The 13433-nt window shown below is 45.0% G+C and overlaps 1 protein-coding gene across 5 annotated transcripts in view; it reads right to left on the reverse strand.

The window, feature by feature from the left end:
* Nucleotides 1–1943: 1943 nt before the first annotated feature.
* SNX24 (sorting nexin 24) overlaps nt 1944–13433 on the reverse strand; it is a 160996-nt gene continuing 149506 nt past the window's right edge. For all 5 annotated transcript variants that reach the window (XM_030566497.1, XM_030566498.1, XM_030566499.1 and 2 more), the window contains one exon: nt 1944–2910. In XM_030566497.1, the coding sequence (XP_030422357.1) occupies nt 2840–2910 (71 nt within the window). In that variant the 3' untranslated portion in view covers nt 1944–2839. The remainder of the gene's footprint in view (nt 2911–13433) is intronic.

Raw genomic sequence — 13433 nt, forward strand, 5'->3', positions numbered from 1 at the left:
TGCCTGCTTAATTACAGTGTCACCTAAAAGTGAAAACAGGCATTCACATAGCACCATTGTAGCCAGCATCACAACGTATTTATGTGCCAGCTATGCTAAACATTTGTATGCCCCTTCATGCTTCAATCACCATTCCAGAGGACAGGCTTCCATGCTGATGACGGGTTCTGTTCAATAATGATCCAAAGCAGTGCAGATTGACACACATTTATTTTCATCATTTGAATTGATTATCTGTTTTGGTGGTTCGGATTCTGTAGTTCTGCATCGGAGTGTTGTTCTTTTAAGACTTCTGACAGCATACTCCACACCTCATCCCTCTCAGATTTTGGAACGCACTTCAGATTTTTAAACCTTGGGTCCACTGCTGTAGCTATATTTAGAAATCTCATATTGGTATCTGCTTTATGTTTTGTCAAATCTGCGGAGATCAATTGAACAACACGTGCTTGGTTGTTCTCCGAGACTGCTATAACATGAAACATATGGCCGAATGTGGTTAAAACCAAGGAGTTCAGTCACAAATTTATATAATGCATTATTTTTTTAACGAGTGTCATCAGCATGGAAGCACGTCCTCTTGAATGGTGGCCAAAGCATGAAGGGGCTTATGAACGTGTAGCATATCCGGCATGTAAATACCTTGCACTGCTGGCTACAAAAGTGCCATGTGAATACCTGTTCTCACTTCCAGGTGACACTATAAATAAGAAGTGGGCAGTATTATCTCCTGTAAATGTAAACAAGCTTGTTTGGCTTAGTGACTGAGGACTTGTAGGTACTAAAGTTTTACATTGTTTTGTTTTTGAGTGCAGTTATGTAACAAAAAAAAAATCTACATTAGTATGTTGCCCTTTCATGACAGAGATTTCACAACAGTATTTGCATGAGGCAAATTGAAAAATACTGTTTTTGTTTTTTACAGTGTAAATACTTTTAATCAAAAATATAAAGTGAGCACTATACATTTTGTATTCTGTATTGTAATTGAAATCAATATACTTGAAAAGGTAGAAAAACATCAAAAATATAATAAATTTAAATTGGTATTCTTATTGTTTAACAGTGTGATTAAAACTGTCATTAATTACAATATTTTTTTTAAATTGCATTATTTTGTTTCCAGTTAATGGCAATTGACAGCCCTAGTTTTAAATGTAAGATACAAATGTCTATTGTGAGCTGTGCTGTAAAACTACTTTAACAGAGAGAATGAATCAAGATACAAAATTATCAGTATGGCATAGTAGGTAATACTTTTGTCTCCAAATCAGAAGGTGCTAAGTTCTGTGCTGATGAGGAGTAATGACAGTTCAGTACTTACTACAGCCACTGATGATTCTTTTATAGATCTGTGATTCACATCACAGGAGAGATCATTTGGATCACAGTTAAGAGTAAATTCTCAATTTGAGATGCACAAGGTGCTTCACAGGACTTATACTTGTATTTATGAATAGCCAATAGCCTGATTTCAGATTATATTTTCAAGCCTGGTAGAAAGTGACAGCTTTGCACATACCTAAGTCCCAAATCTTGCACTGTCTCATCAATCATCAAAACAGCTTCAAACTCAGTTTAGTGTTTGGCAGGAAGCACTATTGCTCCCTCAGGACTACACTACTACATTAGGGCCCAATTCTGTCATGACTTGTGTTGAAAAGTCCTTTACTCCCGTTAGCCCTATGAATTATTTATATATTATATTAATGAAGAGGCAATACAGCAGAACTGAATAATGTGATGTTCAAGACATATTTCTGTATAAACTTAATGCATCAAGGGAATGGTGCTGAAAATTGCTAATAATGAGGTTAAACATTTTCTCATTCTTCCAGTGTTTGGGGGGGGAGAGGGAAGCTGTAGTAAGAAGCTTTGAAATGTACCCATTAGACTAGAAATGAGTACAAATGATACATTCACAGTTCATATGCTCCTGTGTGCATGTTTTAGTAGTTTATTTTACAGTGCACTACCCAGTAATGGACATAACAAATTTCAAGTTCATTGGAACACATAATCAATTTTTAGTTATTTTAGTAGTAAATTATATCCTTGCTTGACCTTACCAAAAAGTGGTGTAAACTGTGGTTCGCAAAATATAAGATATTACACACACAGTGTAAATTGGCTTGGAAATTAAACACACACTAGAAGTAACAACTGAATGAGGTTGTTACCATAAAGGTCATGCCAAACCTCAGGTTGTTAGAATGCCATAGGAGTTCTCTACAACCAACATCCTGAAACAAAGCTTATGAAGGTGGAAACTCCCTCTCACAGAGAACTTGACACTGTGCTACCTAAACATTAAGGTGTAGATTTGAAATATTTACCTTTAGAATACTAATATAATACTTTAAAGTTGCATTTAATTTCCAGTTAAGCAACTGCATTTTTTAAATTTACTTTGTAGTATCTCTCTTACTGTCTTCAGTACCAGCACTCTCAATACATTCATTGCCAGCAATGGGTAATGCACTAGGACTATCCTTGTGTAAAAAAGGATTAGTGTAATTTGTAATAAAAAACCAAGCAATATTAGTAAAGCTTTTAATTCTGTTCCAAGATTAGTGTAATTCAGTGTATGACTGTCATCCTTTAGTATTAAATATTAGAATATGTATATACATTAGTTTAAATATGGAAACAAAGGTTTTAGCTTATCTTTTTTTTTTAAAAGCACAAACTGTAGTGACACTGATTTAAAAAGCTATAACATGAAATTCAACTAAGATGGTGACTTTTGCCTCTTAGAATTGGTATCACGCCACAGAATTTTGTTATGTCAATTTCCTTGACACGACTTGCTTTAATTTCTTCTATCCACGCACCACTTCTACCTGGGCAGTAGATGAGGATAAAATATCCCATGGAGAACTCCTTCAATAACTACATTTGGAAAGTCATCTGAAAAACAGAAAAGAAAAACTGCTTTCTTATGTATGTCAATACCATATAAATGCTTTTGTGGAATTTAACAAGGCAAGGACTAGTATAATTTAGGATATTGCATCACTATAGTGTTTATCCCTGTTGGGAATGTACTATTAGTAATGCTGTTTCAGCACTAAAGCCACTTTAGTATAGCATAGGGCATTGCATAAATGTGCTGCCAGATTTGTAGCTTATTGATTTAAAGGGATGTTCTAATACTTAATGCTGCTAGACTCCAGCTCTTTATCTGAATCTTTTCTCACAAGGAAGATGGATTACACTGGCAATTCAATTTCTAACAAAATCTCAATACACTTGAAGGAATTCCAAGACTGCTACTGGGAATACTTTACAGCTGTTTCTCCATTGTGGTTTATAGCAACGTTTAGTCCAAGTGGACTTGAAGATGCCTGTGCCATCACAGAAGCTTCTCAAGACCAGTGAGATTGTAGACTGGCTATTCAACATAAAAGGACAAGTTCTTTACAAAAAGTCATCCCTTCAAATTTGAAGGGGAACAACACATAAAACAAAATATTTTCAGTGCAAATGCAAAGGAAACAGCACCATTTTTTCATGTTAAATTTATCTCAGTAAATAAAATTGAAACAGATTACCTGACGAAAGAAAGTAACAGACCCGCACAGAGGCAGGAAGTCTATGTGTTACTAAAAGAAAAATATTCTCCCAATGTATTAACTCCTACCTGTGTAAACTAGAGTGACTGTCTTTGACAGTAAGAGTCAGAATTTCTCACTCCATCTTACATTATTGCTTAAAATTGAGTTTCAAACTTGCAGTGCCAATAAACTAAGAGGTGATTTAAACTCAGAAGATATAGCTGAATAAACATCCATAGATTATTTCTGGTATGATGCTTCACACTTCCAAATTAAGTTTCTCCTTCAGCCATCAGCCTACAGCTACGCATGTAGGGTCGATTCAACTCCCATTAAAATCAGTGGAAAGATGATAGTCGACTTTAATGGGAATTGGGTTGTGCCCATTAATAACTTTAGGGCTATCAAATAGATTAGGATTATTTTTGCAAATAATGTATTATAAATCTCTGAGTACTAGCATTGTAAATTACTAATAAATTAATTCGATTGTTGGAGATTTGACCAATAGACTCAAGGATATTTTTAAGAGAATGTATGACTAACCGAGACCTTTTCAATAAGCAGCAAACGGGTGATTTTCCTGATTTCTGATGGTGGATCAAGCGCTATTACAAATCACTCATTGACATTTTGACCAATAATGATTCCACAAGTCCTGAAAGCTGAGCACACTAAAATCACTTTTCTAGGCTAATTCCTCAATATTGTTAGTATTAGAATACACATGGTAAACGTGATCCAGTGGTTTCACTCTAAATCAAACACTGAAGTTTCAGAAACCTGATTTTCTGCTAGTTCTATTATATACATGACATACAATACATATGGGGAAATTGTTATTGTTTTTATAAAATAATACCATTTTACAGTGTCAGACTCACTTCGAGGCTTTGTTGCATAAAGCATCTACCATATCATTTTAACTCTAGTGTGTAAACATATTGAAACAGTCTCATAGGTACTTTTGAAAATGTTTGGTTTTAGACATCATTCACCATTACACCAATTTTCCATGAAGATACAGCAAGTTTAGGACTATTATTCAACTTTTACAAAAGGAACTTTAGTAATTTGGTCTATTAGGGTAGTATTTTAGATTCTGGTCCTTTTAAAAGCCCTTTCAACTACCAAAAAACAAAGGATGCAAACAGATGCTCTGGGTCAGAGCCCCATACATGCCAGTTCTATGATGAACTGCATGCAATTCTGGGGGTGGCCTGTACCACTACCCCATCACTGTCTGTGGACACCTGCAAGGGGGGGGGGGAGTCTCATGCAACAGGAATGAGGAGTTCGAAGATGAGGAGGTTGAGGATAGCGCACAGCAGGCAAGCAGAGAATCCCTTCTCCCCGGCAGCCAGGAACTCTTCATTACCCTGAAGCCAATACTCTCCCAACCCTCCCAAGGCAGGCTCCCAGACCATGAAGCCGGAGAAGGGACGTCTGATGAGTGTACCTTTGTAAATATAATACAGGATTTAAAAGCAAGCATGTTTAATGATTAATTTACCACGCCAAGCCAACAGCAAGTAGTCTGGAATCATTGCAGAACAAAACCTTGCAGTGAGTGGGCCCAGGCTTTGGCTATTTGCCTTTCGCTGAAAATAAATCATCCCTCTGTTAGCCATGTGGCAGGGGGAGGCCTGTTGATGCTGAGCTGTTCGCGTTTGGCTGACTGGGATTTTCCCTGATACCAGCCATGTGGTAGTGGTGGGACTGGGTGAAGCGATCATCCCAGAGAATTGGGTGGTGGGGGTGTTGGATTATGCTGAACATTCACCCTAAAACCGCAGCCCCTCCTTTTATATGGCCAACCCAACGGAGTTTGCTTGGTATGGGAAAGGAGGGCGCTGCTGTTTGAAACCGTTCCCACATGGTATGAAGGTTGAAGAAGTTGAAACCTTTTGCCTTACCATGACTGCCTGCAAGCCGAATTCTGTTGCCCAGCTGAGCATGTGTGATGCAGGCACACCATCAGCAGGCACTCAATATAAGAGGCAAAATGCGACCTTGTAGCAAAAGCACATGTGCTATGTAATGTGAATTGCTTGACTGAGTGTGAAATAGTCTTCCCTTTGTTCTCTAAAATGTCTTTTTAAATACTACTCTCCCTTTTTTTCCTCCCACAGCTGCAAATGTTTCTACTGTTCCCCATCATCTTCATCCCAGAGGCTAGCACAGATAAGGCAGCGAAAAAACCGCACTCATGACGGGATGTTCTCAGAGCTCATGCAGTCCCATCCAGCACTGAAAGAGCTCAGCAGAATGCGTGGAGGCAAACAATGGCAGACTCCAAGCAAGCATCAAATGAACGCGATGAGAGGAGGGAGGAGCATGCTGAAAGGAGGCAGGATGCAATGCTGAGGCTAATGGGGGAGCAAACTGACATGTTCAGGTGTCTGGTGTAGCTGCAGGAAAGGCAGGAGAAACACAGACCACTGCTGCAGCCCCTGTATAACCGCCTGCCTCCTCCCTAAGTTCCATATCCTCCTCACCCAGATGCCCAAGAACGTGGTGGGGGGAGGCTATGGGCAGCCAGCCACTCCAGCCCAGAGGACTGCTCAAGCAACAGAAAGCTGGTTTTGAACTGCAGTGTGGCCTTGTCCTTCCCTCCTCCCCTCATCCATCACTCCACTTGGTGCTTCCCTCCTCACCCACCCCTTCCAGGCTACCTTGCGAGTTTTCCTCCTATTTGTGTGATGAATTAATAAAGAATGCATGATTTTGAAACAAAAATGACTTTATTGCCTTTGAAAGCGGTGACTGAAGGGCGGAGGTCGATTGGCTTACAGGGAAGTAGAGTCAATCAAGGGGGCGGTTTTTCATCAAAGAGAAACAAAGAGAACTGTCACACCATAGCCTGGCCAGTCATGATATTGGTTTTCAAAGCTTATCTGAGGCACAGGGCACCCAGCTGTGCTTTTCTAATCGCCTTGGTGTCTGACTGCGCATAATCAGCCGCCAGGCGATTTGCCTCAACCTCCTACACGCCATAAATGTCTCTCCCTTACTCTCACAGATATTGCAGAGCACACAGCAAGCAGCAATAACAACGGGAATACTGGTTTTGCTGAGGTCTAACCTAGTCAGTAAACTGCGTCAGTGAGCTTTTAAACGTCCAAATGCACATTCTACCACCATTTTGCACTTGCTCAGCCTATAGCTGAACTGCTCCCTACTACTGTCCAGGGTGCCTGTGTATGGCTTCATGAGCCATGGCATTAAGGGGTAGGCTGGGTTCCCAAGGATAACTGTATGCATTTCAACATTCCCAATGGTAATTTTCTGGTCTGGAAAGTAAGTTTCTTCCTGCAGTTGTTCAAACAGACCAGAGTTCCTGAAGATGCAAGCGTCATGCCCCTTTCTTGGCCATCCCATGTTGATGTCAGTGAAATGTCCCTTGTGATCCACCAGTGCTTGCAGCACTATTGAAAAGTACCCCTTGCAGTTTTCATACTGGCTGTCAAGGTGGTCTGGTCCCAAGATAAGGATATGTGTTCCGTCTATTGACCCACCACAGTTAGGGAACCCCATTGCAGCAAAGCCATCCACTATGACCTGCACATTTCCTAGAGTCACTACCCTTGATAGCAGCAGCTCAGTGACTGTTGGTGACTTGGATCACAGCAGCTCCCACAGTAGATTTACTCACTCCAAATTGATTCCCTGACTAGTAGCTGTCCAGCGTTGCAACCTTCCCGAGGGCTATCGCCACTTGCTTCTCAGCTGTGAGGGCTGCTCTCATCTTGGTATTCTTGCGCTTCAGGACAGGGAAAAGCAAGTCACAAAGTTCCATGAAAGTGCCCTTACGCATGCAAAAATTTTGCAGCCACTGGGCATCATCCCAGATCTGCAACACTATGCGGTCCCACTAGTCTGTGCTTGTTTCCTAGGCCCAGAATTGGCGTTCCATGACATGCCCCATTACCACCATGATGTCCAAATTGCCAGGGCCCATGCTTTGAGAGAAGTCTGTGTCCATGTCCTCATCACTATCGTGATCGCGCAGTCGTCGCCTCCTCACCTTCTTTTGCAGGTCTCTGCACATACTGCAGGATAATGCATGAGGTGTTTACAATGCTCAGAGCAGCAGCGGTGAGCTGAGCAGGCTCCATGCGTTCCATGGTATGGCGTCTGCAGGAGACCAAAGTTGCAGTGGAAGAGGTGGAGGATGACCGTTAGCACCGTGCACATTTCCTGAGGAAGAACACATGTACCCGGGAGCCCATGACAAAAAACATGGAGAAATTTGCTATTGAGGCAATAGTAGCAGAGCGGAGTTCCAGCGGAAACTGTGTATGACGATGGTTTGCAGACCTACTGCACCGTCTGCTGCCAGCAGCAGCCAGGACACAACAGTGGTGGTGTCAGCGAGCTGAGCGGGCTGCATGCTTGCTGTGGTATGGCATCTGCACAAAAAAAAGGCGCGAAACGATTGTCTGCTGTTGCTTTCACAGAGGGAGGGGAGACCGATGACATGTACCCAAAACCACTCACAACAATGCTTTTGCCCCATCGGGCACTGGAAGCTTAAACCAGAACTCCAATGGGCGGCGGAGACTGTGGAAACTGTGGGATAGTGACCTACAGTGCACCACTCTGTCAGTCGATGCTAGCCACGGTAGTGAGGACACACTCCGCTGACTTAATGTGCTTAGTGTGGATATACACAATTGACTGTAAAAAATTCATTTCTAAAAATCGACTTCCATAAAATCAACCTAATTTCGTAGTGCAGACATACCCTGAGACTCACTGCTGCAGGGTTTTCCCCCCCAGGTAGACATACCTGAGTCCAAATCACTTCTGATTCTGAAAGAGGATCACTAAGAGTTGTGATTTATTAAAGGGGAAAAAAGTGAATGCATGTCATTTGAAATGCATTTATGGTGTGGAGAGGGCTGACTCTTGTCAGTGAGAATACTAAGATTTATAAAAAGCTGTAAATATGAGGGCTATCACGTTAGATTTCATTACTTTAGAGCCTCCCACCTGCTTAAAGCAGCTATAAGTCCCTTTGGGCAATTCACGGCATTGTGCCTTGTCATAAACAGATAGTTAAGGGTTAATAGAACAGGAGTACTTCATGTCTCTTTTGCCTGTAAAGGGTTAACAAGATCAGTGAGCCTGGCTGTCACCTGACCAGAGGACCAATCAGGGGACAGGATACTTTCAAATCTTGAGGGAGGGAAGTTTTTGTGTGTGCTGTTAGTTTTTGGTTGTTGTTCACTCTGGGGGCTCAGAGGGACCAGACGTGCAACCAGGTTTCTCTCCAATCTCTCTGATAGTCTCTTATATGTCCAGAATAGTAAGTACTAGGTAGATAAGGCGAGTTAGGCTTATGTTTGTTTTCTATATTTGCAAATGTGTATTTGGCTGGAAGGAGTTCAAATTTGTATTTCACTGAAAAGATTTTAATTTGTACTTGTATACTTAGGCTGGGAGGGTATTCCCAGTGTCTATAGCTGAAAGACCCTGTAACATATTCCATCTTAAATTTACAAAGATCATTTTTACTGTCTTTCCCTCTTTAATTAAAAGCTTTTCTTGTTTAAGAACCTGATTGTTTTTTTTATTCTGGTGCGAGACCCCAGGGGATGGGGTCTGGATTCACCAGGGAATTGGTGGGGAGAAAGGAGGGAAGGGGGAGAGAAAGATTAATTTCTCTCTGCGTTAGGATTACTTTCTCTCTCAGGGAGAGTCTGGGAGGGGGAGAGAGAAGGAGGGGAGAAGGTGAATTTTCCTCTCTGTTTTAAGATTCAAGGAGTTTGAATCACAGTGATCTTCCAGGGTAACCCAGGGAGGGAAAGCCTGGGAGAGGCAACGGTGAGGGAAAGGGTTTACTTTCCTTGTGTTAAGATCCAGAGGGACTGGGTCTTGGGGGTCCCCGGACAAGGTTTTGGGGGGGACCAGAGTGTACCAGGCACTGGAATTCCTGGTTGGTGGCAGCGCTACAAGTTCTAAGCTGGTAATTGAGCTTAGAGGAATTCATACTGGTACCCTATCTTGTGGACGCTAAAGTTCAGAGTGGAGGTTTATACCATGACATGCCTCTTGGCATGTGTATAAGTGTGATTTTTGAAAAGTCAAAGTACAAGCTGAAACCAAGAAAGTTGAAAGTCATGCTAGTACAGTAGCTTCAAACCTTAATAACTAGTAAGTTATCAAAGTTTAACAGACGTTTTGGAGCATGAGCTTTCGTGGGTGAATACCCACTTCCTCAGATGCATGTCACATGCATCTGAGGAAGTGGGTATTCACCCACGAAAGCTCATGCTCCAAAACGTCTGTTAGTCTATAAGGTGCCACAGGATTCTTTGCTGCTTTTACAGATCCAGACTAACACGGCTACTCTCTGATACTTATCAAAGTTTAAGGCTCTCGAGAGCTTTAATCTTTTTTTTTTTTTTCCAAAACATAAGCAATTCAGTTTTAGGTACCTCCAAAAATGATAACAGGATTTTCCAGGTGGGTTTGGCTAGTTTGCAAAAGTAAATCCCATTTATAGAAAAGACTTTAAAAATTAAGACTAACTAAAATGGAGTCAAATGTTCATGAGTGGTGAGTAAACTGTGAAATTAAGGTTGCCAACTGTCTAATTGCACAACCCCCAAAACTCTTGTCCTGCCCTCCCTGAGGCCCCACCCCCACTCACTCCATCCCCCCTTCCTCCATTGCTTGTTCCCCCTCACTTACTTTCACTGGGCTGGGGCAGAGGGTTGGGGTGCGGGCTCTGGGCTGGCTGGGTGGGGCCAAGGAGTTGAGAGTGTGGGAGGAAGCTCCAGGCTAAGCCTTGGGCAGGGATTTGGGGAGCAGGAGGGAGTGCGAGACTCTGGGAGGGAGTTTGGGTGCGGGAGGGGGCTCAGGACTGGGGCGTGGAGAGTGTGAGGGATGTAGGCTCCAGGTGGCGCTTACCTAGGATGGCTTCCAGAAGCAACCAGCACGTCCAGCTCCTAGGCGGAGGCACGGCCAGGTGGCTCTGCCCGTTGCCCCTGTCTGTAGGTACCACCCCCGCAGCTCCCATTGCCTGCAGTTCCTGGCCAATGGGAGCTGTGGAGTCATCACTCAGGGTGTGGGGGCAGTTCATGGAGACCCCCTGGCCAACCCTGCACTTAGGAGCAAAACATGCCAGCTGCTGCCAGAAGCCACATGGAGCCAGGGCAGGTAGGGAGGACAGGACAAACCAGGATATAATAATACTGAGCTTGTAATTTCTAAAAGAGGATGGAGATAATAGACTCTTACAGTTTTCTTGAATAAAAATCATGTTCCACATTATCCTGATTCATAGTATGATGAATCAAAAATTCTTCTGAGAGGTGAACTGGAAGCAGCTAAGGGCTGCTGAATAGTTGGCATAAATAAAACTTGTTGCATTGACCTTTTTTTTTGCCTGCTATATGAAAGCCTAAGAAAAGACGGTTACTCACCTTTGTAACTGTTGTTCTTCGAGATGTGTTGCTCACATCCATTCCAGTTAGGTGTGCGCGCCGCGCGTGCACGTTCGTCGGAAACTTTTTTACCCTAGCAACTCCAGTGGGCCGGCAGGTCGCCCCCTGGAGTGGCGCCGCCATGGCGCCCAATATATATCCCTGCCGGCCCGCCCGCTCCTCAGTTCCTTCTTGCCGGCTACTCCGACAGTGGGGAAGGAGGGCGGGTGTGGAATGGATGTGAGCAACACATCTCGAAGAACAACAGTTACAAAGGTGAGTAACCGTCTTTCTTCTTCGAGTGATTGCTCACATCCATTCCAGTTAGGTGACTCCCAAGCCATACCTAGGCGGTGGGGTCGGAGTGAGAAGTCGCGGCATGGAGCACTGCAGTTCCGAAGGCCGCATCCTCTCTCGACTGCTGTACCAGGGCGTAGTGGGAAGCAAAGGTGTGGACCGATGACCAGGTCGCTGCCCGACAGATTTCCTGGATGGGCACACGGGCCAGGAAAGCCAGCGACGACGCCTGCGCCCTGGTAGAATGCGCAGTCACACGGCCCGTAGGGACATGGGCCAAGTCATAACAGGTCCTGATACAGGACGTAACCCACGAGGATAACCTCTGGGAGGAGATAGGAAGCCCTTTCATACGGTCCGCTACCGCCACGAAAAGCTGGGGGGATTTGCGGAAGGGTTTGGTCCTCTCTATGTAGAACGCGAGAGCTCTACGGACATCCAGCGAGTGGAGCTGCTGCTCCCTGCCTGAGGAGTGAGGTTTTGGGAAAAAAACCGGGAGGAAAATCTCTTGGTTGACGTGGAAGGCTGAGACCACCTTGGGTAGAAAGGCAGGGTGTGGTCTAAGCTGCACCTTGTCTTTGTGGAAGACCGTGTATGGGGGGTCCACCACAAGGGCTCGGAGTTCCGACACCCGTCTAGCTGAGGTGATAGCTACTAGAAAGGCAGCCTTCCAAGAGAGGTAAAGCAGGGAGCAAGTAGCTAACGGCTCAAAGGGGGGACCCATGAGCCGGGACAACACCAGGTTAAGATCCCAGGTTGGAGCAGGGGGACGGACGTTAGGGAATAACCGTTCCAGCCCCTTAAGGAATCTCGACACCGTCGGGTGAGAAAAAACGGAGCGACCGTCCGCACCCGGGTGAAAGGTGGAGATAGCTGCCAGATGGACTCGCAACGACGATAAGGCCAGACCATGTTCTTTGAGGGACCAAACATAATCTAAGATTTCGGATACCGAAACTTCCATAGGGCGGAGATTTCTCTCTACGCACCAACAGGAGAAGCGTTTCCATTTTGCCGAATATGTGGCTCTTGTGGATGGTTTCCTGCTGCTCAAGAGCACCTCTCTCACAGGCGTGGAGCAGCGCAGCTCGGAACCAGTTAGCCACGCAGGAGCCACGCCGCTAGGTGCAGCGACTGCAGGTCTGGGTGACAGAGGGACCCGTGGTCCTGGGTAATCAGGTCCGGATGAAGGGGCAGGAGAACTGGGTCGGCTACGGCCAAGTCTAGCAGCATGGTGTACCAGTGCTGTCTGGGCCATGCCGGGGCCACCATGATAACACGAGCCCTGTCTCTGCGCACCTTCAGGAGGACCTTGTGAACCAGAGGGAACGGAGGAAACGCATAGTACAGGTGGGTCGACCACTGGATGAGGAAGGCATCCGCTATCGACCCCGGCTCCCTGCCCTGAAAGGAGCAGAACGCTTGGCACTTCCTGTTCCCCTTGGACGCAAAGAGGTCCACCCGGGGATAACCCCACCTCCGGAAAATGGAGAGAGCGACGTCCGGTCGAAGGGACCACTCGTGTGACAGGAAGGATCTGCTCAATCGATCCGCCAGCGTGTTCCGTACTCCGGGAAGGAAGGAAGCCTTGAGGTGAATGGAGTGGGCTACGCAAAAGTCCCAGAGTCGTATCGCCTCGAGGCACAGGGAGGAGGACCTGGTGCCGCCCTGCTTGTTGATATAATACATGGTCGTCGTGTTGTCCGTGAACACGGCTACACAACGACCCTGAAGCTGATGACAAAACGTTTGGCAAGCAAGGCGGACCGCTCTCAACTCCCTCATGTTGATATGTAGCCCCACCTCCTCCTGGGACCATAGGCCCTGCGTCCGCAGGGTCCCTAGGTGGGCCCCCCAGCCTAGATCTGAGGCATCCGTTGTCAGGGATACCGAGGGCTGAGACGGGTGAAAGGGAAGACCCGCACACAATACGGACTGGTCCCCCCACCAGCCGAGGGAATCTAAGACCTTCTGGGGGACTGTGATTAACATGTCTAGCGGTTGCCTTGGTCTGTAATGACTGATAAGCCACAGCTGGAGAGGCCTCATGCGGAGCCGAGCGTAGTCGGTCACAAAGGTGCACGCCGCCATGTGGCCTAACAGGGTTAGACATGTCCTCACTGACGTCAACGGGGCTGACCGCAAG

This window comes from Gopherus evgoodei, chromosome 6 (assembly GCF_007399415.2).
Source record: "Gopherus evgoodei ecotype Sinaloan lineage chromosome 6, rGopEvg1_v1.p, whole genome shotgun sequence".
In the NCBI taxonomy this organism is placed as follows: Eukaryota; Metazoa; Chordata; order Testudines; family Testudinidae; genus Gopherus; species Gopherus evgoodei.